The sequence below is a fragment of the Oncorhynchus clarkii genome, chromosome 17, assembly GCF_045791955.1.
Source record: "Oncorhynchus clarkii lewisi isolate Uvic-CL-2024 chromosome 17, UVic_Ocla_1.0, whole genome shotgun sequence".
NCBI classification, from domain to species: Eukaryota; Metazoa; Chordata; class Actinopteri; order Salmoniformes; family Salmonidae; genus Oncorhynchus; species Oncorhynchus clarkii.
Window position 1 is genome coordinate 28,542,365 of NC_092163.1, and position 26,681 is coordinate 28,569,045.

General features: G+C 40.6%; 2 protein-coding genes across 3 annotated transcripts in view; one reads left to right on the forward strand and one right to left on the reverse strand.

Moving 5' to 3' along the window:
* The window catches only part of LOC139370669 (mRNA (2'-O-methyladenosine-N(6)-)-methyltransferase-like), a 51,277-nt gene extending 30,771 nt beyond the window's left edge, over positions 1-20,506 (reverse strand). The window contains exons 1-5 of the mRNA XM_071110285.1: positions 20,409-20,506; positions 12,155-12,298; positions 8,823-8,947; positions 8,486-8,617; positions 8,074-8,216 (exon numbers count right to left, since the gene is read on the reverse strand). Coding sequence (XP_070966386.1) covers positions 8,074-8,216; positions 8,486-8,617; positions 8,823-8,947; positions 12,155-12,278 — 524 coding nt within the window. The 5' untranslated portion in view covers positions 12,279-12,298; positions 20,409-20,506. The remainder of the gene's footprint in view (positions 1-8,073; positions 8,217-8,485; positions 8,618-8,822; positions 8,948-12,154; positions 12,299-20,408) is intronic.
* Positions 19,954-26,681, forward strand: part of LOC139370670 (phospholipid transfer protein-like) — a 31,226-nt gene continuing 24,498 nt past the window's right edge. Inside the window, exon 1 of one of the 2 annotated variants that reach the window (XM_071110287.1) lies at positions 19,954-20,100. The gene's annotated coding sequence lies outside the window, so the exon portion shown is untranslated. The remainder of the gene's footprint in view (positions 20,101-26,681) is intronic. The other variant, XM_071110288.1, reaches the window with a different exon arrangement.

Below are 26,681 nucleotides of genomic sequence, written 5' to 3' on the forward strand. Positions count from 1 at the left end.
TTTTTAAATTTCACCTTTATTTAACCAGGTAGGTTAGTTGAGAACAAGTTCTTATTTGCAACTGCGACCTGGCCAAGACAAAGCAAAGCAGTGTGACACAGACAACAACACAGTTACACATGGAGTAAACAATAAATAAGCCAATAACACAATAAACAAGTCAATGACACAGTAGAAAAAAGAAAGTCTATATACAGTGTGTGAAAAGGCATGAGGTAGGCAATAAATAGGCCATAGGAGCGAATAATTACAATTTAGCAGATCAACACTGGAGTAATAAATGAGCAGATGATGATGTGCAAGTAGAGATACCGGTGTGCAAAAGAGCAGAAAAGTAAATCAAATAAAAACAGTATGGGGATGAGGTAGGTAGATTGGGTGGGCTATTTCAGATGGACTATGTACAGCTGCAGTGATTGGTTAGCTGCTCAGATAGTTGATGTTTAAAGTTGGTGAGGGAAATAAAAGTCTCCAACTTCAGCAATTTTTACAATTCGTTCCAGTCACTGGCAGCAGAGAACTGGAAGGAAAGGCGGCCAAATAAGGTGTTGGCTTTGGGGGTGATCAGTGAGATATACCTGCTGGAACGTGTGCTACGGGTGGGTGTTGTTATCGTTACCAGTGAACTGAGATAAGGCAGAGCTTTACCTAGCATAGACTTCTAGATGACCTGGAGCCAGTGGGTCTGGCGACGAATATGTAGCGAGGGCCAGCCGACAAGTGCATACAGGTCGCAGTGGTGGGTGGTATACGGTGATTTGGTAAAACGGATGGCACTGTGATAGACTGCATCCAGTTTGCTGAGTAGAGTGTTGGAAGCTATTTTGTAGATGACATCGCCGAAGTCGAGGATCGGTATGATAGTCCGTTTTACTAGGGTAAGTTTGGCAGTGTGAGTGAAGGAGGCTTTGTTGCGAAATAGAAAGCTGATTCTAGATTTGATTTTGGATTGGAGATGTTTAATATGAGTCAGGAAGGAGAGTTTACAGTCTAGCCAGACACCTAGTTATTTATAGTTGTCCACATATTCTAGGTCGGAACCGTCCAGGGTGGTGATGCTAGTTGGGCGGGCGGGTTGCGGGCAGCGAACGGTTGAAAAGCATGCATTTGGTTTTACTAGCGTTTAAGAGCAGTTGGGGGCCATGGAAGGAGTGTTGTATGGGATTGAAGCTTGTTTGGAGGTTAGTTAGCACAGTGTCCAAGGAAGGGCCAGAAGTATACAGAATGGTGTCGTCTACGTAGAGGTGGATCAGGGAATCGCCCGCAGCAAGAGCGAAATCATTGATATATACAGAGAAAAGAGTCGGCCCGAGAATTGAACCCTGTGGTACCCCCATAGAGACTGCCAGAGGTCCGGACAACATGCCCTCCAATTTGACACACTGAAAACTGTCTGCAAAGTAGTTGGTGAACCATGCGAGCCAGTCGTTAGAAAAACCAAGGCTATTGAGTCTGCCGATAAGAATACTGTGATTGACAGAGTCGAAGGCCTTGGCCAGGTCGATGAAGACGGCTGCACAGTACTGTCTTTTATCGATGGCGGTTATGATATCGTTTTGTACCTTGAGCGTGGCTGAGGTGCACCCGTGACCGGCTCGGAAGCCGGATTGCACAGCGGAGAAGGTACGGTGGGATTCTAAAAGGTCAGTGATCTGTTTATTAACTTGGCTTTTGAAGACGTTAGATAGGCAGAGCAGGATGGATATAGGTCTATAAAAGTTTGGGTCTAGGGTGTCACCCCCTTTGAAGAGGGGGATGACCGCGGCAGCTTTCCAATCTTTAGGGATCTTGGACGATACGAAAGAGAGGTTGAACAGGCTGGTAATAAGGGTTGCAACAATGGTGGTGGATAGTTTTAGAAAGAGAGGGTCCAGATTGCCTAGCCCAGATTGTCTGCAAAACCTGTACGGGTCCAGGTTTTGCAGCTCTTTCAGAACATCTGCTGTCTGGATATGGGTGAAGGAGAAGCTGGGGAGGCTTGGGCGAGTAGCTGCAGGGGGGGGGGGGGGTGGAACTGTTGGCCGGGGTTGGAGTAGCCAGGAGGAAGGCATGGCCAGCCGTTGAGAAATGCTTATTGAAATTTTCAATTATCGTGGATTTATCAGTGGTGACCATGTTACCTAGCCTCAGTGCAGTGGGCAGCTGGGAGGAGGTGCTCTTGTTCTCCATAGACTTTTTGGAGTTAGAGCTACAGGATGCGAATTTCTGCTTGAAAAAGCTAGCCTATGCACACTGACTGTGTGTATTGGTTCCTGACTTCCCTGAACAGTTGCATATCGTGGGGACTATTCGATGCTATTGCAGTCCACCACAGGATGTTCTTGTGCTGGTCAAGGATAGTCAGGTCTGGAGTGAACCAAGGACTATATCTGTTCTTAGTTCTGCATTTTTGAACGGGGCATGCTTATCTAAGATGGTGAGGAAATTACTTTTAAAGAATGACCAGGCATCCTCGACTGACGGGATGAGGTCAATATCCTTCCAGGATACCAGGGCCAGGTCGATTAGAAAGGCCTGCTCGCAGAAGTGTTTTAGGGAGCGTTTGACAGTGATGAGGGGTGGTCGTTTGACCACGGACCCATAGAAGATACAGGCAATGAGGCAATGAGGCAGTGATCGCTGAGATCCTGATTGAAAACAGCGGAGGTGTATTTGAAGGGCAAGTTGGTCAGGATAATGTCTATCAGGGTGCCCATGTTTACGGATTTAGCCTTACCTAACATATACATACAGTTGAAGTCGGAAGTTTACATACACCTTAGTCAAATACATTTTAACTCAGTGTTTCACAATTCCTGACATTTAATCTAGTAAAAATACCTTGTCTTAGGTCAGTTAGGATCACCACTTTATTTTAAGAATGTGAAATGTCAGAATAATAGCAGAGAGAATTATTTATTTCAGCTTTTATTTCTTTCATCACATTCCCAGTGGGTCAGAACCTGACATACACTCAATTAGTATTTGGTAACATTGCCTTTGAATTGTTTAACTTGGGTCAAACGTTGTGGGTAGCCTTCCACAAGCTTCCCACAATAAGTTGTGACAGAACTGGCGTAACTGAGTCAGGTTTGTAGGCCTCCTTGCTCGCACACACTTTTTCAGTTCTGCCCACAAATTTTCTATGGGATTTGAGGTCAGGGCTTTGTGATGGCCAATCCAATACCTTGACTTTGTTGGCCTTAAGCCATTTTGACACAACGTTGGAAGTATGTTTGGGGTCATTGTCCATTTGGAAGACCGATTTACGACCAAGCTTAAACTTCCTGACTGATGTCTTGAAATGTTGCTTCAATATATCCACAATTTATCTTTCTCGTGATGCCATCTATTTTGTGAAGTGCACCAGTCCCTCCTGTGCAGTTGCAAACCATAGTCTGGCTTTTTTATGGCGGTTTTGGAGCAGTGTCTTCTTCCTTGCTGAGCAGCCTTTCAGGTTATGTTGATATAGGATTCGTTTTACTCTGGATACAGATACTTTTGTACCCGTTTCCTCCAGCATCTTCACAAAGTCCTTTGCTGTTGTTCTGGGATTGATTTGCACTTTTCACACCAAAGTACGTTCATCTCTAGGAGACAGAACATGTCTTCTTCCTGAGTGGTATGACGGCTGCATGGTCCCATAGTGTTTATACTTGCGTACTATTTTTTGTACAGATGAATGTGGTTCCTTCAGGCGTTTGGAAATTTCTCCCAAGAATGAACCAGACTTGTGGAGGTCTACAGTTCTTTTTCTGAGGTCTTGGCTGATTTCTTTTGATTTTCCCATGATGTCAAGCAAAGAGGCACTGAGTTTGAAGGTAGGCCTTGAAATACATCCACAGATACACCTCCAATTGACTCAAATGATGTCAATTAGCCTATCAGAGGCTTCTAAAGCCATTACATAATTTGCTGGAATTTTCCAAGCTGTTTAAAGGCACAGTCAACTTAGTGTATGTAAACTTCTGACCCACTGGAATTGTGATAGTGAATTATAATTATGAAATATTCTGTCTGTAAACAATTGTTGGAAAAATGACTTGTGTCATGCACAAAGTAGCCAAAACCATAGTTTGTTAACAAAACACACAATCTAAAGTAAAGGAATTAGAATATGTTAAATACATGAACAAGCAATGTCAGAGCGGCATAGACTAAGATACAGTAGAATAGGATAGAATACAGTATATACATATGAGATGAGCAATGCAAAATATGTAAACATTATTAAAGTGACTAGTGTTCCATTATTAAAGTGGCCAGTGATTTCAAGTCCATGTATATAGGGCAGCAGCCTCTAATGTGCTATTTAACAGTCTGGCCTTGCGATAGACTGCAAACAGCTTCTCGGTCCCAGCTTTGATGCACCTGTACTGACCTCACCTTCTGGATGATAGTGAGGTGAACAAGCAGCGGCTCGGGTGGTTGTTGTCCTTGATGATCTTTTTGGCTTTCCTGTGACATCGGGTGTTGTAGGTATCCTGGAGGACAGGTAGTTTGTCCCCAATGATGCGTTGGGCAGACTGCACAGGGTGACTCTGGAGAGTCCTGCGGTTGTGGGTGGTGCAGTTTCCGTACCAGGCGGTGATACAGCCCAACAGGATGCTCTCAACTGCATCTGTAAAAGTTTGTGAGGGTTTTAGGTGACAAGCCAAATTTCTTCAGCCTCCTGTGGTTGAAGAGTCGCTGATGCGCTTTCTTCACCACACTGTCTGTGTGGGTGGACCATTTCAGTTTCTCAGTGTTGTGTACGCCGAGGAACTTAAAACTATCCACCTTGTCCACTGCGGTCCCATCGATGTGTAAGGGGGGGGTCCACAATCATCTCCTTTGTATGTTGACTTGAGTGAGAGGTTATTTTCCTGGCAACACACTCGCAGGGCCCTCACCTCCACCCTATAGGCGGTCTCGTCATTGTTGGTAATCAGGCCGGAGTACATGAGGGGGCTGAGCACGCATCCTTATTAAGGATGAGGATCAGCAAAGTGGAGGTGTTTTTTTTCCTACCTCACCCCCTGGGGGCGGCCATTCAGGAAGTCCAGGACCCAGTTTCACAGGGCGGGGTTCAGACCCAGGGGCTCAAGCTTAATGATGAGCTTGGAGGGCACTATGGTGTTGAATGCTGAGCTTTTTTGCAAAGAACGATGCATGGCCATCATATTTCTAATGTTTAGGCCTATCATAGAAAGAATGTAGCCAGTTACATGTCTTAATGAAGATACAGTGGGGAGAACAATTATTTGATAACCTGCAAAATCGGCAGTGTTTCCTACTTACAAAGCATGTAGAGGTCTGTCATTTTTATCATAGGTATACTTCAACTGTGAGAGGCGGAATCTAAAACAAAAATCGAGAAGATCACATTGTATGATTTTTAAGTAATTAATTTGCATTTTATTGCATGACATAAGTATTTGATCACCTACCAACCAGTAAGAATTCTGGCTCTCACAGACCTGTTAGCTTTTCTTTAAGAAGCCATCCTGTTCTCCACTCATTACCTGTATTAACTGCACCTGTTTGAACTCATTACCTGTATAAAAGACACCTGTCCACACACTCAATCAAACAGACTCCAACCTCTCCACAATGGCCAAGACCAGAGAGTTGTGTAAAGACATCAGGGATAAAATTGTAGACCTGCACAAGGATGGGATGGGCTACAGGACAATAGGCAAGCAGCGTGGTGAAAAGGCAACAACTGTTGGCGCAATTATTAGAAAATGGAAGAAGTTCAAGATGAGGGTCAATCACCCTCGGTCTGGGGCTCCATGCAAGATCTCACCTTGTGGGGCATCAATGATAATGAGGAAGGTGAGGGATCACTCCAGAACTACACAGCAGGACCTGGTCAATGACCTGAAGAGCTGGGACCACAGTCTCAAAGAAAACCATTAGTAACACACTACGCCGTCATGGATTAAAATTCTGCAGCGCACACAAGGTCTCCCTGCTCAAGCCAGCGCATGCCCAGGCTCGTCTGAAGTTTGACCATCTGGATGATCCAGAGGAGGAATGGGAGAAGGTCATGTGGTATGATGAGACAAAAATAGAGCTTTTTAGTCTAAACTCCACTCGCCGTGTTTGGAGGAAGAAGAAGGATGAGTACAACCCCAAGAACACCATCCCAACCATGAAGCATGGAGGTGGAAACATCATTCTTTGGGGATGCTTTTCTGCAAAGCGGACAGGATGACTGCACCGTATTGAGGGGAGGATGGATGGGGCCATGTATCGCGAGATCTTGGCCAACAACCTCCTTCCCTCCGTAAGAGCGTTGAAGATGGGTCGTGGCTGAGTCTTCCAGCATGACAACGACCCGAAACACACAGCCAGGGCAACTAAGGAGTGGCTCCGTAAGAAGCATCTCAAGGTCCTGGAGTGGCCTAGCCAGTCTCCAGACCTGAACCCAATATAAAATCTTTGGAGGGAGCTGAAAGTCTGTATTGCCCAGCACCAGCCCCAAAACCTGAAGGATCTGGAGAAGGTCTGTATGGACAAGTGGGCCAAAATCCCTGCTGCAGTGTGAGCAAACCTGGTCAAGAACTACAGGAAACGTATGATCTCTGTAATTGCAAACAAAGGTTTCTGTACCAAATATTAAATTCTGCTTTTCTGATGTATCAAATACTTATGTCATGCAACAAAATGCTAATTAATTACTTAAAAATCATACAATGTGATTTTCTGGATTTTTGTTTTAGATTCCGTCTCTCACAGTTGAAGTGTACCTATGATAAAAAATTACAGACCTCTACATGCTATGTAAGTAGGAAAACCTGCAAAATCGGCAGTGTATCAAATACTTGTTCTCCCCACTGTATATGAAAGATATGCTAGATGAAAATCTAGATACCGTCCAACCCTAATTGAAAGTATAGGAAGTGTTTTTTTTTCTCCACTGTGACCGGTAATCAGAGTTCAACCAACTTTTTTATTTTACCACTACATCACTGGCTACAGGTAGGCTTATTTGAAGTTCATGGTAATAGGCCTACCTACACATTGCAGCCTAGTCTAGTAAACATTGACCATCCCATTTTTCCTGGGACAGTTTTATTCCCATTTCAGACTACCAAAAAGGTAACTTTCTCAGGAAGATGTATCAATTAATTTAGGCCTAATCAAGAGCAACCACTGAATGTCATTAGGCACACTTTTGGTGTTTTGTAACAGATGTCTATTTCCATTCATCAAATGGCACGAGTATACATGCATTGCACTGTTTGGATTATTTTGAAGTGGACGAACATGCACAGGTAGCCTACGCGTTGAAGCTATTTGTCTGACAATCAGATGAAAGCATCATGACTGGTGGTGTTCATGACACATTAAAAGGTAATACATTGTTACTGTTAATTTAAGTCTTTATTATTATGTCCATAACAAATGTGTTATGTCACGGTGTAATTCGCACTCTGACTGTAGTGTACTATAGGCTACACAAATATTTATAGAAACACAAGCAGATCAGCATTTATGCTATAGCAGTTGTGACATAACAGGTCTTCCTCAGGTAGCGTTCTACATAACATGACATAAAAGGGCCAGTTTTTCTTCCTAGTCCTGTAGTAAAAAGCATGGTCAAGGGAGAATCACCATCGAAATAGCTTTTTAACCCAGGGCTACTAAACTTTGAGAAGTAGGTTAGCTTTTTTCGTCATTAATCTTGTTCTGGAGGGAGCTCTGCAGAGTGGTCACTAGCTGGCACAGCCACAAAGTCATACAATCTGACTTTAAACCTAACAACACTGCTAACCCTAATGCCTAAACTTAAATTAAAACAATAATGTTGGTTTTCATGAATTTTTACATTATAGCCAATTTTGACATAGCAGTTGGTCCATCAAGCGGGGGAAAAACTTTTTTTTTGCTCAGTTCTGCCTTAAGGACAACACTCATCCCAATAAACGTCAACCTGTGTCCGAGAAACCGTACCAAAAACTGGCAAATGAGCTGTTGGGATGAAGATCTGAGTCCATACACCATGGTAGTAGTCATTTTAATTTACATTTTTATCAGTTGAAATGGACATGGGGCGATGGGATGTCTACATTTCTATTCCAGTGACTGATGTGTGGCTGTACTCACATGGTGGGACGGTATAGGGCCGATGCCGGCTGACCTGGCTTGTCCTCTGTGCCTGTGGTAGAGTTCCACGGCTTTGCTCTGGGGGTAACGGGTGAGATGGGCACTGTGGGGGTTGTTGGGGTTACAGGTATACCAATCTCAATCTGTCAATGACACAGTCACATATTGGATTAGAGTGACAGAGGAAATATTCCAATTTAAAAACAGTTTAAAACAATCTACAGAGACAATGGGCACACCATATTATTCTGTTTAAACATTCATTTCCTGCTGTCAAATATAAGAGACAGCACAGTGTAGTCCAGTAGATAAGCTCACAAAAAAAAAATCACTGGTATAGAAGCATGAAAATTGTCACACTTGTAATATTTTGCGGCATTGACGAAGAAACGTGTCCTGCTCAATGACTCACCTTGGGCCTCTTGAAGCTGTTAAGACCACCCTGGGCGGCATCCTCCGACAGGCGTCTCTTGCGCTGCCTGTTGCCCACACCGTCGTCACCTGCCCCCTCCACCGAGGCAGCATTCAAACCTAGCGGGTCGGACTACAAAGACAGGAACAAACAGGGCAGCTGCCCTGTTAGAAAACTGCTGGAGAAGAGTGATGTTGATAAGGTTCAGACCAAGTTCCATCAAGAGACAGTTACTGAAGAAAAAAAAGAGAGCGTGAGGTACTAAGAACAGAAATAAAGAGAACAATTATTTTTCCCTCTGTCCCAAATCAAGAAGCTTTAACCATTTTGCACTCACAATGACATCATGTTGCCCCAGGACTGGCATCTCCCACATCGACTGATTGGTGAAGCGGTTGAACCAGTAGGGCCGATTCTCCCGCTTGCTCCAGCATTTCGACCAGCCGGCCTGGACGAGCTCGTCTGCACAGGAAAGGCGTCAGAAAGGTCACATCTATCTTCAGTCTGGTTCTTCTCACTTGTAAGTAGCAAGTCAACATAGACAAAGCCAGTATCCTTTCCTTCCTAAGCACTGATCTTAAGGCTCATGTATACCCTACCTATATGCCTTCAGAAAGTATTCACGCCCCTTGACATTTTCCACATTATGTTGCGTTACAGCCTATATTTGAAATGGATTACATTTTGATTTTTTTTTTGTCACTGGCTTACACACAATACCCCAAAAATGTCAAAGTGGAATTATGTTGGGGCGAAATCCTGCACATAGCTTCCACCATGTGCTTCCACTTTAAGACCGCATCAGCAGTCAGAAAGGAGGAAACAAAGAGAGCTCTTCCGGCTTTCTGGGAGGGAGCTTTCGGTTGGCGAGGCAGTTTGATCAGGGTGTGCAATGCTGCAGAAGTCTTGTTTATTTTCAGCGTGCCGAGTTTGTAAAAGTGTTTAACACCAGCTATTGATCGCATGGATTAGTAGCAACATTGTTGCAAAGCTTTGACATACAAACAAACAAAAACCAGACAGACAGACAGCTGTTGACTTCAGGCTTGCCGTTGCACCAAGACCCCCCCCCCCCCTCTCTCTCCCCTCTATCGTTCCAGTGCTTTACACGGCAGCAGACTTTTTTTTTCTCCTATGCGCTTCCCTTTGATGTTCAGTGTCGCTGGACTATTATTGCCCTGCCAGAAGTATTTGGGTTTACATTGTAGGTAAATGGGAGGTTGCTTGCAAGTTTATGGTGTATTGCTATTTAAACTGTATTGATGTGGGGTGATACTATTGACATGTGGCCAAGATGTTTTTGGACATTTTAAGGCCTTTGTTTGGTCTATGAACACCCCCCAAATTCATATCCTCTGCACTCCTCCACTGGGAGATAATACAGATTATTGCAAATCCTCGAATGTTGATGACTGGGTTCTTTCTTGTAAATTGTTTCTTATGAAGTTGCCATTAAATTGCTCAGCCATTATTATTGTATGAGGTATTATTGGTTGGGTACCCCCTGTGCTGTGATGTGTTTTATATGGTGTCTCATCTTTTCTCTCCACTGGCTATCTGGCAAACAGACTACACTCTAGGCAGTCTCTTCTGCTGATGTGTGTGGGTCTAGTAGTGGTACTCTATCCTACTCTTTTCCTTTCGGCAGGGTTAATACTTGTCTGGCTCCCAAACAAAATCTTTATCTTTACCCCTCTCTAACAACACCACTTCAATGTTTTTCAAATTAATACAAAATGAAAAGCTGAAATGTCTTGAGTCAATAAGTAATCAAACACTTTGTTATGGGAACCCTAAATAAGTTCAGGAGTAAAAATGTGCTTAACAAGTCACAAAATAAGTAGCATGGACTCACTCTGTGTGCAATAATAGTGTTTAAGATGATTTATGAATGACTACCTCATCTCTGTACCCCACACATACAGATAATTGTAAGGTCCTTCAGTCGAGCAGTGAATTTCAAACACAGATTCAACCACAAAGGGAGGTTTTCCAATGCCTCACAAAGAAGGGCACCCATTGGTAGATTGGGTAAAAAAAATGTTTTATTAAAAAGCAGCTATTAAATATCCCTTTGAGCATGGTGAAGTTATGAATTATTCTTTGGATGGTGTATCAATACACCCAGATACAGGCATCCTTCTATAATCAGTTGCCGGAGAGGAAGGAAACCACTCAAGGATTTCACAAGGCCAATGGTGATTTTAAAACCGTTACCAAGTGTAATGGCTGTGATGGGAGAAAACTGAGTATGGATCAAGACTGTAGTTGCTCCACAACCTAATTGACAGAGTGAAAAGAGGGAACCCTGTACGGAATACACATATTCTAAAACATGCATCCTATTTGCAACAAGGCACTAAAGTAATACAGCAAAGAAAATGTGGCAAAGCAATTAACTTCTTGTCCTGAATAAAAAGTGTCATGTTTGGGGCAAATCTAATACAACACATTAGAGTACCACTCTCCATATTTTCAAGCATAGTGGTGACTGCATCATGTTATGGGTATGCTTGTAATCATTAAGGACTGTGGAGTTTTTCAGGATACAAAAATAAATGGAATAGAGCTAAGCACAGGCAAAATCCTAGAGGAAATCTTGGTTCAGTGTGCTTTCCACCAGAACTGGGAGATGAATTCACCTTTCAGCAGGACAATAACCTAAAACACAAGGTCAAATCTACACTGGCGTTGCTTACCAAGAAGACAGTGGCCGAGTTACAGTTTTGACTTAAATCTACTTGAAATTCTATGGCAAGACCTGAAAATGGTTGTCTAGCAATGATCAACAACCAATTTGACAGCGCTTGAAGAATTTTGAAAATAGGTTTGGAGTCTTATCCTGAAAGACTGACAGCTGTAATCGCTGCCATAGGCGGTTCTGCAAAGTAATGACTCAGCGGTGTGAATACTTATGTAAATGAGATATTTCTATATTTCATTTTCAATAAATTACTAACATTTTAAAAACATATTTTCACTTAGGTATTATGGGGTATTGTGTGTAGATGTGATATTTAAAAAAAAATATTTAATCAACCTTGTATTCAGGCTATAACAACAAAATCTGGAATAAATCAAGGGATATGAATACTTTCTGAAGGCACTGTACGTACGCATGGAAGAACTACATGTAGCGCCGCAAAATAGCAAAAGACATTTGCAGCCCTGCAAGTCATAACTTGGTGCAAGAACACATGATCCCCGTTTTGGGTAGGTTTCTTGCATTGCATACCAAGGGTATACATTAGGCTTTAAAATAATTGTACAGGTGGGAATCCTCTTGGCAAGTGGGATTCTGGCATATTGCTTCACTTATCCTGTATTTTTGATCAGTGTAGAGAAAGAAAATGGCAGAATAGGAAGCTAATTTCAAACTATTGTGATGGTGAGGGTAATTTAAATACTGGCATAATATTTGTATTTTTTTTAAGAGTGGGGCTGGTGAAGAGGTTGGAAAGACAGGGAAGATAGTGGTGGTGAGTCAAAGCGCAGTTCGCCAGATTCGAACCCATGCCAACTCTGGCATACATGTGCCGGTGTCAGTGGCTCTAATCATTGGACCACACAGGCCAACGGCATTGTCATTTTACCTCACACTGACTGCTTGGAGAGCAGAGTTACGGGATATATGCACCGCTTGATGTCATGTCACTAGGGCCATCTTACCTGCCAACTCTGGCATGGGCTTGTTAGTTGAAGGTGAGACCGGAGACCCCTGTGTGGCAGAGCCTGTTGGAGACATCACCAAAGCAGTGTCCCCCTTCACTGTTCCGTGATTCTCACTTGACATCTCTCCTCATCTGTCCTGTCCTGAAAAAAAAGATTGTGCCAAATTAGCAAAGGAGTTTTCACTCAACTTTGCCTTGTTAAGTACAGCTGAAGTCGAAAGTTTACATACACCTTAGCCAAATAAACTGAGTTTAAATGTTTCACAATTCCTGACATTTAATCAGAGTAAAAATGATTTAGGTCAGTTAGGATCACCACTTTATTTAAAAAATGTGAATGTCAGAATAATAGTAGAGAGAATGATTTATTTTAACTTTTATTTCTTTCATCACATTCTCAGTGGGTCAGAACTTTACATACACTCAATTAGTATTTGGTAGCATTGCCTTTAAATTGTTTAACTTGGGTCAAACGTTTTGGGTAGCCTTCCACAAGCGTCCCACAATAAGTTGGGTGAATTTTGTCCTATTCCTCCTGACAGAGATGGTGTAACTGAGTCAGGTTTGTATGCCTCCTTGCTCGCACATGCTTTTTCAGTTCTGCCCACACATTTTCTGTATGATTGAGGTCAGGGCTTTGTGATGGCCAATCCAATACCTTGACTTTGTTGTCCTTAAGCCATTTTGCCACAACTTTGGAAGTATGCGTGGGGTCATTGTCATTTGGAAGACCCATTTGCGACCAAGCTTTAACTTCCTGACTGATGTCTTGAGATGTTGCTAAATTATGTGGATAATTTGTTCTTTCCTCATTATGCCATCTATTTTGTGAAGTGCACCAGTCCCTCCTGCAGCAAAGCACCCCCACAACATGATGCTGCTACCCTGTGCTTCACGGTTGGGATGGTGTTCTTCGGCTTGCAAGCCTTCCCCTTTTTCCTCCAAATATAACGATGGTCATTATGGCAAAAAAGTAATATTTTTTCAGACTAGAGGACATTTCTCCAAAAAGTACGATCTTTGTCCCCATGTGCAATTACAAACCGTAGTCTGGCTTTATGATGGCGGTTTTGGAGCAGTGGCTTCTTCCTTGCTGAGCGGCCTTCAGGTTACGTCGATAGATTACTTGTTTTACTGTGGATATAGATACTTTTGTACCCGTTTCCTCCAGCATCTCCACAAGGTCCTTTGCTGTTGTTCTGGGATTGATTTGCACTTTTCACACCAAAATACGTTCATCTCTAGGAGACAGAACGTGTCTCCTTCCTGAGCGGTATGACGGCTGTGTGGTCCCATGATGTTTATACTTGCGTACTATTGTTTGTAAAGATGAACGTGGTACCTTCAGACGTTTGGAAATTGCGCCCAAGGATGAACCAGACTTGTGGAGGTCTACAATTATTTTTCTGAGGTCTTGGCTGATTTCTTTTGATTTTCCCATGATGTCAAGCAAAGAGACACTGAGTTTGAAGGTAGGCCTTGAAATACATCCACAGGTACACCTCCAGTTGACTCAAATGATGTCAATTAGCCTTCAGAAGCTTCTAAAGCCATGACATCATTTTCTAGAATTTTCCAAGCTGTTTAAAAGGCACAGTCAACTTAGTGTATGTAAACTTCTGACCCACTGGAATTGTGATACAGTGAACTAAGTGAAATAATCTGTCAGTAAACAATTACTTGGAAAAATTACTTGTCACGCACAAAGTAGATGTCCTAGCCGACTTTCCAAAACTATAGTTTGTTAACAAGAAATTTGTGGAGTGGTTGAAAAACGAGTTTTAATGACACCAACCTAAGTGTATGAAAACTTCCGACTTCAACTAATATACTGTGTACTATTCAAATGACAGAGCAAAGAATCTAGCTTTTTACTATTATTAAATGTGATAAAATGTAAAGATGTTCCATAATCTCCAAGGTACCCAGGTGGTGATTTGACATGCTTTCCGAAATTCAAGGGATCAAGCAAGACCTTCTATGCTATAATGGTGGTCCGCAAACAATCGTTGTAAGGTGCATGCCGTCACCTGCTGTGCTGGAGTATGCGATCAATCATTTTTTGCTTAATTCTGTATTACTAAGAAAAAAATAAAACAAAAATCCCTACTAACAAACCCTCCCCCATAACGAAAAACCCATCAAAAATGTTATTCTTTCATGCTGAGACAATCCAGTTTTAGGATTATTCAGTATTTTAAAAAATAATGTTGACAGGAACATCTGTTACACCTAAACTCTATTGCCGGCATTTCTGCTTTCAACAATTCGAGTAGTGTTGATAACCTTTCCAATGAAAGCTATGAAGTAAAATTTATTTCAAGTTAAGTTTTTACTCAGTGCACTGCACAAATACAGTGAAATGCCTTTCTTAATGGTCTTCCCCAGCAATGCAATAATCAATATCAGTAGTACTATAAAAATAAAACATTTAAAAATAAAAGTAGAACAAAAACACACAAGAAACAGAAATAAGAACACCAGAAAATAAGTAAGCTATGTAACAGTGTTAGTTAGATCCAGGGTCAGTGCCAATACCATATTTACAATGTGCAGGGATACTGGAGTGGTAGGGTATATATAAGGGTAAGTTGACTAGACGTCAAGAGATATAATAAACAGAGTTGCAGCAGCAGCATGTATGATGATTGTGTGTGTGTGTGTGTGTGTGTGTATAGAGTCAGTATGAATGTGTGTGTGTGTTGTGTGTGTGTGTTGGAGTGTCAGTATACGTGTGGATAGAGAGCAAAACATTTAATAAAATAGAAGGGTCAATGCAGATAGTCCGTGTAGTCATTTTGTTACAGCCTGAATTTAAAATGGATTTCATTGAGATTTTGTGTCACTTGCCTACACACACAATAACCCATACTGTCAAAGTGAAATTGTTTTTAGATATGTTTATAAATTGATCCAAAATGAAAAGCTGAAATGTGTTGAGTCAACAAGTATTCAACCCCTTTGTTATAGCAAGACCAAAAAAGTTCCGGAATATCCCTTTGAGCAAGGTGAAGTTATTAATTACACTTTGGATGGTGTGTCAATACACCAAGTCACTTGGGGGATTGACACAGGGATTTCACTATGAGGCTAATGGTGACTAAAACGGTTATAGTTTAATGGCTGTGATTGGAGAAAACTGAGGATAGATCAACAACATTGTAGTTACTCCAAAATACTAACCTTAATGACAGAGCGAAAAGAATGAATCCTGTACAGAATAAAAAATATTCCAAAACATGCATGTGTCCAGAATACAAAGCCTTATGTTTGAGACAAATTGAAAACAACATCACTGACTACCACTCTTCATATTTTCAAGCATGGTGGTGGCTGCATCATGTTACGGGTATGCTTGTCATCGGCAAGGACTAGGGAGTTTTTTTTAAATTAAAAATAAATTATCAGAGCTAAGCACAGGCAAAATCATAGAGGAAAACCTGGTTCGGAGATGTTTATCAAGAAGAAATTGAATGATCCTGTGAGGCCTAGCTGCAGTTTTGACTTAAACCGACTTGAAAATCTATGGCAAGACTTGAAAATGCCTGTCTAGAAATGATTAACAACCAACTTGACAGAGATAATTTCGCAAGAAATTCTACAAAATTGTTTTCACTTTGTCATTATGGGGTAGTGTGTGTAGATAGGTGAGGAAAAAATATATTAAACCATTTTGAATTCAGGCTGTAACACAACTTTCTGAAGGAACTGTACAAAGGGAGCAGCCGGGGTAGCTACATCAGTCCGCCTAGTCATTCCACCAATCAGTCTTACAGCGTCTGCATATGAGACATTGATTCTATATGTCTGGGCCTCTCTCTGCACCTAGCATCCACCAAATGCTGCACTGTGTTCCCACCCACAATTACAACATTTAGCCTTTACATTGTTCCCACAGTCACCATAATCATGTTCCCTTCCACATTTGGCACATGTTGTCTCTCCTTTACACTGGGCAGCTACAAGTCCCATTCTTTGGCATTTAAAACACTGCAATGGCAATGGGACAAATTCTAAGAAATTGAAACTAAGGAATCCCATCTGTACTTTTATTTCCTACTGATCAACCTTTAGGCCTCAATCACTATGCCTCCCTTCACATTTTCTTTAATATCATCTATGGACATAGATTATGGGACCCCAGAAGTACCACCCCTCAACTTTGCATAAGCTCCAGGGACATGGCTTTCGATCTTCTTCCCATTGAGAGTTTCTATTTGAATAATCTTTCCTTGCCGAGCATGGCTAGCACAGAATATTAACAGTCTATTATTTTCAATGAACCGGGCTAGTTTTACGTCACCCATTTCTTTCTTTACGCCACTGGGTAATCCAGGGGTATTCAACCGGGGTTTCAGGTACTGGAGGGGGTCCGCAAAAATGTACAAAGAAAACAAAAAGGGAGAAAATTATACATTTTGTTTTTATGAATATAGCTAGTAACAAATTAATTTGTATTACATACCTACAGTAGAAAAATAGGAGAATATCTTCATTCTAATGATGTCAACTTCACTTCTCAACACCTAATATTGAGCAAATTAGACTCATTGGAGCTAATTGCACTCACTGGACTATCTGACATGCGCTTTGAAAAAGCACCCGCGAGTACCAGTCGCAGAAAGTGCTGCTGGCAAGCTTCCTTGACTTAATAAAATGTTTGCCAACACATGGCTAACCTTTGTTAACTTTTTATGGCTGCAGGGGCAGTATTGAGTAGCTTGGATGAAAAGGTGCCCATTGTAAACGGCCAACTCCTCAGTCTCGCGCAACAGAGTTTGGATAGGTATTGCTTTTCCCTCTCCTACTGTAAAAGACATTTGCGGTTGATATATTATTGATTATATATTTTAAAAACAACCTGAGGATTGATTATAAAAAACGTTTGACATTTTTCTGTGGATATTATGGAAACTATTTGGAATTTTCGTCTGCGTTGTTGTTACCGCTCTTACCTGTGGATTTCTGATGATAAAGCGACAAACAAACGGAGGTATTTTGGATATAAAAATAATCTTTATGGAACATTTGTTGTGTAACTGGGAGTCTCGTGAGTGAAAACATCCGAAGATCATCAAAGGTAAACGATTAATTTGATTGCTTTTCTGATTTTCGTGACCAAGCTTCCTGATGCTAAGTGTACTTAACGTTTGTCGTGCGATCGATAAACTTACACAAACGCTTGGATTGCTTTCGCTGTAAAGCATAACTTCAAAATCTGACACGACAGGTGGATTAACAAAAGGCTAAGCTGTGTTTTCCTATATTGCACTTGTGATTTCATGAATATAAATATTTGTAGTAATATTTATTGAATGTAGCGCTATGCTATTCAGCGGTTGTTGATGACACTTATCCCCATAGGGGGGTTGCAGCCATAACAAGTTAAACCAGCTAAACAGCTGCAATTAGCAAAAATGTGTTAGGAAGGAGTTACCTATCTATCGAATAGGGCTGGGAATTGCGAGGGCCTGCACGATACTTAGGTGCCGATACGATGTGTACTGCGATTCTCACAATTCTAAATGTATTGCGATTTGATGTTCCCAACATATTGCTCACTATATGTCTGCTGCAGAGGGATAAGAGAATCATGGGAAAATGAGTTAATCAGTCATCGAATTAAAAGTGCTGGGGAAAAAAGCGGCACCCTATTTACAAAGAAGATAGAGAACAAGCTATGAAGGAAAAATACTGGAGTTTTTCTGCAGGTTACAGCAAATGGTGGCAAACATTTTTTGCGATGTTGTCAAAACGATACGCTACATCGTCAAAAATAATATACCAATACGTAACAATTGACCCCCCGCATCACTACTATCTAATAGGCTGTTAGAGTTTACACTTCCTCTTCCAATTACAGTGCTTTCAGAAAGTATTCATACCCCTTGACTTATTCCACATTTTCTTGCGTTACAGCCTGAATTCAAAATGTGTTAAATATATATTTCTCTCACCCATCTCCACACAATACCCCATAATGACAAAGTGAAAATATGTTTTTATAAATGTTTGCAAATTCATTGAAAATGAAATGCATAAATATCTCATTTACATAAATATTCACACCCCTGAATCAATACTTTGTGTTAGCTCCTTTGGCAGTGATTGCAGCTGTGAGACTAAGAGCTTTCCACACCTGGATTGTGCAACATTTGCCAATTATTATTTTCTAAATTCTTTAAGTTCTGTCAAATTGGTTGTTAATCATCGCTAGACAACCATTTCCAGGTCTTTCCATAGATTTATGGGGTACAGAGATGTGGTAATCATCTAAAAAAGTAATGTCATGTTAAACACTGTTATTGCGAAAAGTGAGTCCATGCAATTTATGTGACGTATTAAGCACATTTATTTAGGCTTGCCATACAACTACTGATTATTATCATCATCATCTGACCCTGATGGTCATCTATGAACACAAGAACATCTTGGCCAGGTTCTGTTATAATCTCCACCCCTCATAGCCTGGTTCCTCTCTAGGTTTCTTCCTAGGGAGTTTTTCCTAGCCACCATGCTTCTACACCTTGCCGTATGGGGTTTTAGGCCGGGTTTCTGTACAGCACTTTGTTGACATCAGCTGACGTAAGAAGGGCTTTATAAATACATTTGATTGATAACAAAGGGGTTGAATACGTAATGACTCAAGACATTTCAGCTTTTCATTTTTTACTAATTTGTGAGAAAAAAAAGAAAACAATTCCACTTCGACATTTTGGGGTAGTGTGTGTAGACCAGTGACCAAAACAAATGTCAATTGAATCTATTCATTGTATTATGTTCATTACTTTTCCTTGTCATTCACCTGATTTTTAAATGTTATTCTTATTGAACCTTTATTTAACTAGGTAAGTCAGTTTAAGGACAAAATCTTATTTACAATGAGGGCCTACCCCAGCCAGACCCTAACGACGCTGTTCGCCGCCCTATGACAATACGTTAAAAACCTGTTTTTGCTAGCATATGACGGGGGTCGTCGGTTTGCAGGTCCCTAAGGCAAGAATGGGTGTACTCCTGTAAATGAGGCCCTGGGGTCACAAACATCATCATACCTTTACACTCCCTTCACCAGAAGCGCCACTGCTTTCAGTAAGTAGCATGGTCTCTTTTTTTGCTCTTACTTTCCATGACAGACTATTCAGGTTCTTGACCATATCCTCAGAACGATCATCCATATTGATCGCATTACAGCACATATGTTGCTTCTCCAACCGCTGCATCCTCACTAGCCTACTCGCTGCCATCACAGCGTTCCAAGGATTTTCGCCTGGCCATATAATTTCATTGTTGTTACTATTCAACAAGCAAGACCTGTTGATCGTCCTGACAAGTCTGCGGTTATAGTCTGGAGTGAATGGTAGCCTACTAGTGGTAATCATTCAATGAATGAATGATAGAGCCCATTCATCCAGACCCGTAGCGAGCGCACAAGAGAGTAATTAGCCAGACTAGTGCTTCTAGGTAGGTAACGTAAACAGCAGTTTGATAGATTATGTTGAATTTCCACAATGTGCTATTGGCAACAGTGCACCGGCAAAATCTGCGTCAAATCCCTCCGAACGAGCAGAGTGATACCAGCAGTGGGGATTACGCTGGTGAAGATAAACTATCTACTAGCTAAATCAACATGAATGTATGTATAAAACACGAGGCTATATAGTTAACTGTCTAGCTATACCTATGCATTTTAGTACCTAGTGTTTCATTATTAATTTGATGTCCTTTTGATTAACATAACATTTCAAATTGACATCTTGCAGATGCGTGTTCTATTTTTACCGTTGATTACAGAAATTAGCAAAAGGACACGCATGCGCCTGCTACACCGCCCGAAAACAAACACGAAGGAGGGGAGAACATCTGGTAGCTGCGCTGCACAATAAAAGGCAACGGCAGTATCTCGGAACCCAAGTAGTGAGATACGTGGAAAACAGATCAAATACGGTAGGATACTGTACGAAATGGGCTTAGTGTGACATATAAATGACGAGGATTAGTAAGGGTACCAGGTATATGCTGTCAATATAGGCGTTTATGAACCCCTTTTACTTCAAACACATACAAATATTTAGGCGCGCACTTTGGTTGAGACAAAATAGCGCGCGATATCGAGTCATAGCAACAGACAACATTGTTTCTTTATTTCGTGCATTGACAATGCGTGTATATTTTGAGTGGATAATAGGATACCCTGCATGTTCCGCCACCTTCCCATGGCCTTCCTATAGCGCTAATGTGGTTATTCCCCTTACCTTATAGAGGTTTGTTGGGAACCTTGTATAGCCTTTGCTCTATTCAATCCGGACCTGCCTCCGCCTCTTCCTCCCCAAATTCTCCGCCATCTTGTTTCGGGGACGCGGGCCTTGGTATTGCGCACGCGCCAGTTTAGTTGTTGTTCTAGGCAATGTTTGTCATTGAGAAGTAGCCATATGTGGAAGGGCATTTGTAAACGTTGACATACTGCAGAATCTTAGTAGCTAGCTCTTCAGAACTTTGCTTGTGAAAGTAGTCAGGCCAAAACACATTTGCGAACTCGTCTGAACTATTTAACCAGTAATACTCCGATGGCATGTTTGGGATTACGAAATAATATCGAATTATATTCACTTTTGTGTAGTTTTGTTTTGTGCAGTGTCTACATTTTCAATTGATACAACTCATTATTAGTGACATGCTCAGTAGTCTATGTATTCATTATAATGTTATTAGAAGATGTTGCATTATGCCTATGTGATGATACCATGTCAACCAGATGTATGTACTCATGTCTTTATGTTGACTAATAAATTAATAAGACTAATAAATTAACAACTTTAAATTCATGTTGATATTCTCTCTCTTTCTTTGTATTGTTCCATTATGAGTGCACTGAATGCTAAATATTATAAACTGTATAACATATTTTGGTTATTTGTCAAAAAAGTTGCAGTCCTGGTAATAGGCTAGGGGAATTTCAGACATTTCTAAAAATAAATCTATACTATCTGTTCCCTGCACATGATCTCAAGAAATCGTTTTTATTGCTGTGATTACTGTGCCTCAGGTGTGACTGGGTTGTTTGAAACGTAACACTGTTGGCATGCACATCTGGGGAGTAATCATTAGTCCAAAAGGTTGCAAAACCGAACAACTAAAATTAGAGTTTCAATTGGACAAATTGAGGTAGGGCCCTCCCAGTTTCGTTCTGTTTGCCGTTTAAGAAACGTTTTTACAACAGAATCAGTGTAATGAGTACGCCCCTGATATTTTATCCCAGACATACAGGTCAGGAGAAAAATCGTCCCACTTTCACCAAACATTGTCAACACTGACATCTGGTGGTGTATGGATGTTCTGTTCTACTATGGCCATTAAAATTATTAAACATGATGAACCTATTACGTCTGACCCCTTTTGAGCACATTTTAATTCACCATTCAATTTGATGCGGTAGCCTACAATTGATGTAGAACCCCATTTAGCTCATTTTAAATATCCTCCCACTTCTCAGAATGGCAGTTTTATGTTAAAATATACATAAAAGAAGTGAGCTGAGCCATCATTGTGGTGAGGAGCTGGGAACCATTAGGATCTGTTTGCTCCAAAGACTTAAATGGCAACAGCTTAACACTGAACCAACCCTGCCCCTGTGGCTCCCAATTTGTTCAGCATTCCTGCACAGTTCAGTTGTTTGTGCAACAGAACTTGACGGCATAAAAGTGACCTAAATCAACATGACATACACCAAACTTACCTAACATTGCACCAGGTCAATAAAACTGGTAAAAAAATATATGATATAGGTCTCCAATGGCAACCTTATTGGGAAATGCTCACTGTCTTAAGAGTATGCTACAGTTCTAACATTCCACTGGTTTAGCACAATCTATCCAATGTTTGGTACTAGCCAGTTTTTGTATTTTACCTCTGTCAGAAGACTGGTTTTCCAAATGTCAAGGCTACTGTTATTTAATTGACCTTGTGGCATGGAGTACCTTAAATAACCTTTGAATCATCATACTTTTAAAAAGCAAAACATTAATTCTTAAGAGAAGACAGGTTCTCTCACAAATTATAGACAGAATTCCACAAATAAAGCTATCTGTAAACTGGGCCCCTCAAGGATGTTTCAGGTCTTGAAAATGAATCATCATTTGGGATTTTGCATATACACTTACATGTATTCTATAATTGGTATGATGTCCGATTATATTCACTGCTCAAGCAAAATTAGGGAAATGAGGGATGTGAGTAAAAGAGATTAAGATGATGTAGACCGCTGGTTCTCAAACCTGGTCCTGGGGACCCAAAGGGGTGCACATTTTTGTTTTTGCCCTAGCACTACACAACTGATTCAAATTATCAACTCATGATGATTTGAATCAGGTGTGTAGGGCTAAAACAAAAAGTTCCACCCCTGTTGGTCCCCAGGACCAGGGTTGAGAACCACTGATGTAGACAGACCAGGCAGCTCAGAATTCAATGTTCCCAGGAGTTGATGAGTTGAGAGGACAAATATTTTTCTGTGCCACAGATGGCACAAGCAAAGGTGAGTATGGGTGTATGACTTTCAGGTATTGTTGAATGTGTTTATTAAATTAAAGTTAGAAACTAATATCCTGCTAAGATTCGCGCTGAGATGCTGTACAGAATGTATTTTTCCAGACTGGTTTGGATTTGTGTTTTATGATGTGGGATGATACGACAGAGTGAACTATAGGAAGGCTTCACCCAATTAGGGGTTTACAAACGGGTTGTTACCATTATCAATTCAAAAGGTATTAAGTGGATGTGGAAAATGCTGTTTATGTACACAGTTTAAGCGGTCTGTATTTAAATCCTGTGTTTACTGTAATTATGTTAGATCATATCACTTGGATGAAGTCCAACACTGAGATTAGAGATTTGATCAAATCTCAATACATTCTTCTGTTTCAAACTGGTGTGTGTGACTGTGTAAGTTAAAGCTTAATTGATGAGGACACCTTTCAGTGGAATTTAAGGTGCTGTGTTTTAGTACTGATAAAATGCTAACTTTGAGATAGACGTTGAAAGTAGAATAAAAGAGTGATCACATGAAAATAATGAACCAAAGATGGCAGTATTGCAGCTCATCTTCACTCAATGAAAGTAATACTTTGACTAGCAAATATAGGCCCTGGGGTCCTAAAATTAAGCCATAGGCCTATTGAAATAGGGCCTGAGGCTATGACAAATATTTATATAGAGATGTAGCAGTGGCTCTGCATAATATCTTATTTCTGAGATCAAGTGTGGAAACTTGATGCAAAAAGCCTCAATACGCATAACATCATTAGTTTGCTAGTTACTTGACTGGGATTGAGCAGGGTTGTGGTCAATTCGTAATTTCTCAATTTAATTCCATTGAACCATTGAATTTAATTGAATTTGAGTTGGCCACACCCCACAGGAAGCAGAATTTGAATCGAAATTTAATGGAAGGAAATATTATTTAATTCAAACCAATTCAACTGAGACATGAAACATATCATTCATTTGACAAATCTTTTATCAGATTTGTATCTGACACTTATTAATGCAAAGTATACACATTCCATTTTATTAAAGATTTTTAACAGTATTTTTCATTGTCATGAGATCATTGTTCCCTTTCATACTCCAGTGTTTGATCTAATGCATTCTGGGAAATGTATATTTCCTGATATTTAAAACATTAAGGGAATTATAAATTATTATAGACAACTCACAATATGTTCTTAGAATAAGCCACTGTAAAACATGCCACTGTAATGAGTTAATATAGTTTCAGGAGAATGTTTTTAAAATGACATGTTTCAACCATATGTTACATGGAATTTGTATCCATACATGATGTCAAAATAAACATTTGTATAGTGATGTGTAGAATAAATAAGCCATTTGAATTTCATTGAATTAAATTGTACATCCTTTAATTCAAATTCAATTCAAATTCTGCCTCCTGTGGCCAATTCAAATTCAAGAATTGAATTGGAATTAAAGAGCAATTCGCAACTCAATTCAAAATGGACCTCAACCATGGTATCTAGCAAGTTTGTTGTTTAGTTTTTGGGGGGGCTGCTCTTTTTTGGGGCTACTCTTACCTATGTGTCTCCTGAGATGTTTGTTATTTAAAATTGAAATGATTTTGCACACACATAATAATAAACCTTACGTACCACTGCAAATTACATATATTATGTACTACATGAGTTCATGAGTTACTAAACACAAGATCGCATCAATACAAGCTCATACAAACACACCCTTTTCCCAGATCTCTTCACTCACGAGTTCTCTATCGGTCAATGGCCTGAATACCACAGCACACATGTGTGTTTAAACTGGAGTACCCTCACTCTACTCCATTGCAAAACACTTGTTTCCTATCAGCCAAAATAGTTATCTGGAGAAAGATTCCCATAACTGGGGGATGGAGGATGATATTCAATGGTATAGTTTATTAGGATCCCCATTAGCTACTGCACATGTAGCAGCTACTCTTCCTTGGGTCCACATAAAACATACAAATACATGACAAAGTACAGAACCGTAACAGACAAGAACAACATAAGATATTTTATTAAATCAATAAATATATAATAATAATAACAGGTATACAGTGTATTCGGTAAGTATTCAGACCCCTTGACTTTTTCCACAATTTGTTACATTAAGTTACAGCCTTATTCTAAAATTGATTAAATGCTTTCCCCCCCACATCAATCTGTGCAGAATACCCCATAATGACAAAACAAAAACAGTTTATTTTTTTTTAATTGTTGCTAATTTAATACAAATGTAAAAAACAGAAAATATATAATTTACATAAGTTTTCAAACCCTTTACTCAGTACTTTGTTGAAGCACCTTTGGCAGTGATCACAGCATTGAGTCTTCTTGGGTATGAGACTACAAGCTTGGCAGATCCTCTCAAGATCTGTCAGGTTGGATGGGGAGCGTTGCTGCACAGCTATTTTCAGGTCTCTAGAGATGTTCGATCGGGTCCAAGTCCGGGCTCTGTTCTTGAGTAACCAGCCATTCAGAGACTTGTCCCAAAGACACTCCCGTGTTCTCTTGGCTGTGTGCTTAGGGTCATTATCCTGTTGAAAGGTGAACCTTCGCCCCAGTCAGAGATCCTGAGCACTCTTGAGTAGGCTTACCAACATGCTTCACTGTAGGGATGGTGCCAGGTTTCCTCCAGACGTGATACTTGCCTTTCATCCAAAGAGTTCAATCTTGGTTTCATCAGACCTTTCTCATGGTCTGAGAGTCTTTAAGTGCCTTTTGGAAAACTCCAAGCGGGCTGTCATGTGCCTTTTACTGAGGAGTGGCTTCTGTCTGACCACTCTATCATAAAGGCCTGATTAGTGGAGTGCTGCAGAGATGGTGTCCTTCTGAAAAGTACTCCCATCTCCACAGAGGAACTCCAGAGCTCTGTCAGAGTGACCATTAGGTTCTTGGTCACCTCCCACCTCATGGCCCTTCTCCCCCAATTGCTCAGTTTGGCCAGGCAGCCAGCTCTAGGAAGAGTATTGGTGGTTCCAAACATCTTCCATTTAAGAATGATTGAGGCCACTGTGTTCTTGGGGACCTTCAATTCTGCAGAATTTTTTTTGTACCCTTCCCTAGATCTGTGCCTCGACACAATCCTGTCTCAAAGCTCTAAGAACAATTCCTTTGACTTCATGGCTTGGTTTTTGCTGTGACATGCACTGTCAACTGTGGGAACTTATAGTGGCAAGAAAAAAGTATGCGAACCCTTTGGAATTACCTGGATTTCTGCATAAATTAGGCAAAGTTTGATCTGATCTTCATCTTAGTCACAACAACAGACGAACACACTGTGCTTAAACTGATAACACAGATTATAGTATTTTTCTTGTCGATATTGAATACATAATTTAAACATTCAGTGTTGGTTTGAAAAAGTATGTGAACTCCTAGGCTAATGACTTTTCCAAAAGCTAATTGGAGTCAGGAGTCGGCTAACCTGGAGTCCAATCAATGAGACGAGATTGGAGATATTGGTTAGAGCTGCCTTGCCCTATAAAAAAACACTCACAATATTTGTGTTTGCTATTCACAAGAAGCATTGCCTGATGTGAATCATGCCTCGAACAAAAGAGATCTCAGAAGACCTAAGATTAGGAATTGTTGACTTGCATAAAGCTGGAAAGGGTTACAAAAGTTTCTCTAAAAGCCTTGATGTTTCAGTCCATAGTAAGACAAATTGTCTATAAATGGAGAAAGTTCAGCACTGTTGCTACTCCCCCTACGAGTGGCCATCCTGTAAAGATGACTGCAAGAGCACAGTGCAGAATGCTAAGAGGTTAAGAAGAATCCTAGAGTGTCAGCTAAAGATTTACATAAATCTCTGGAACATGCTAACATCTCTGTTGACAAGTCTACGATAAACAAGAATGGTATTCATGGGAGGACACCACAGAAGAAGCCACTGCTGTACAAAAAAAACATTGGTGCACGTCTGAAGTTCGCAAAAGAGCATCCTGGATGTTCCACAGCGCTTCTGGCAAAATATTCTGT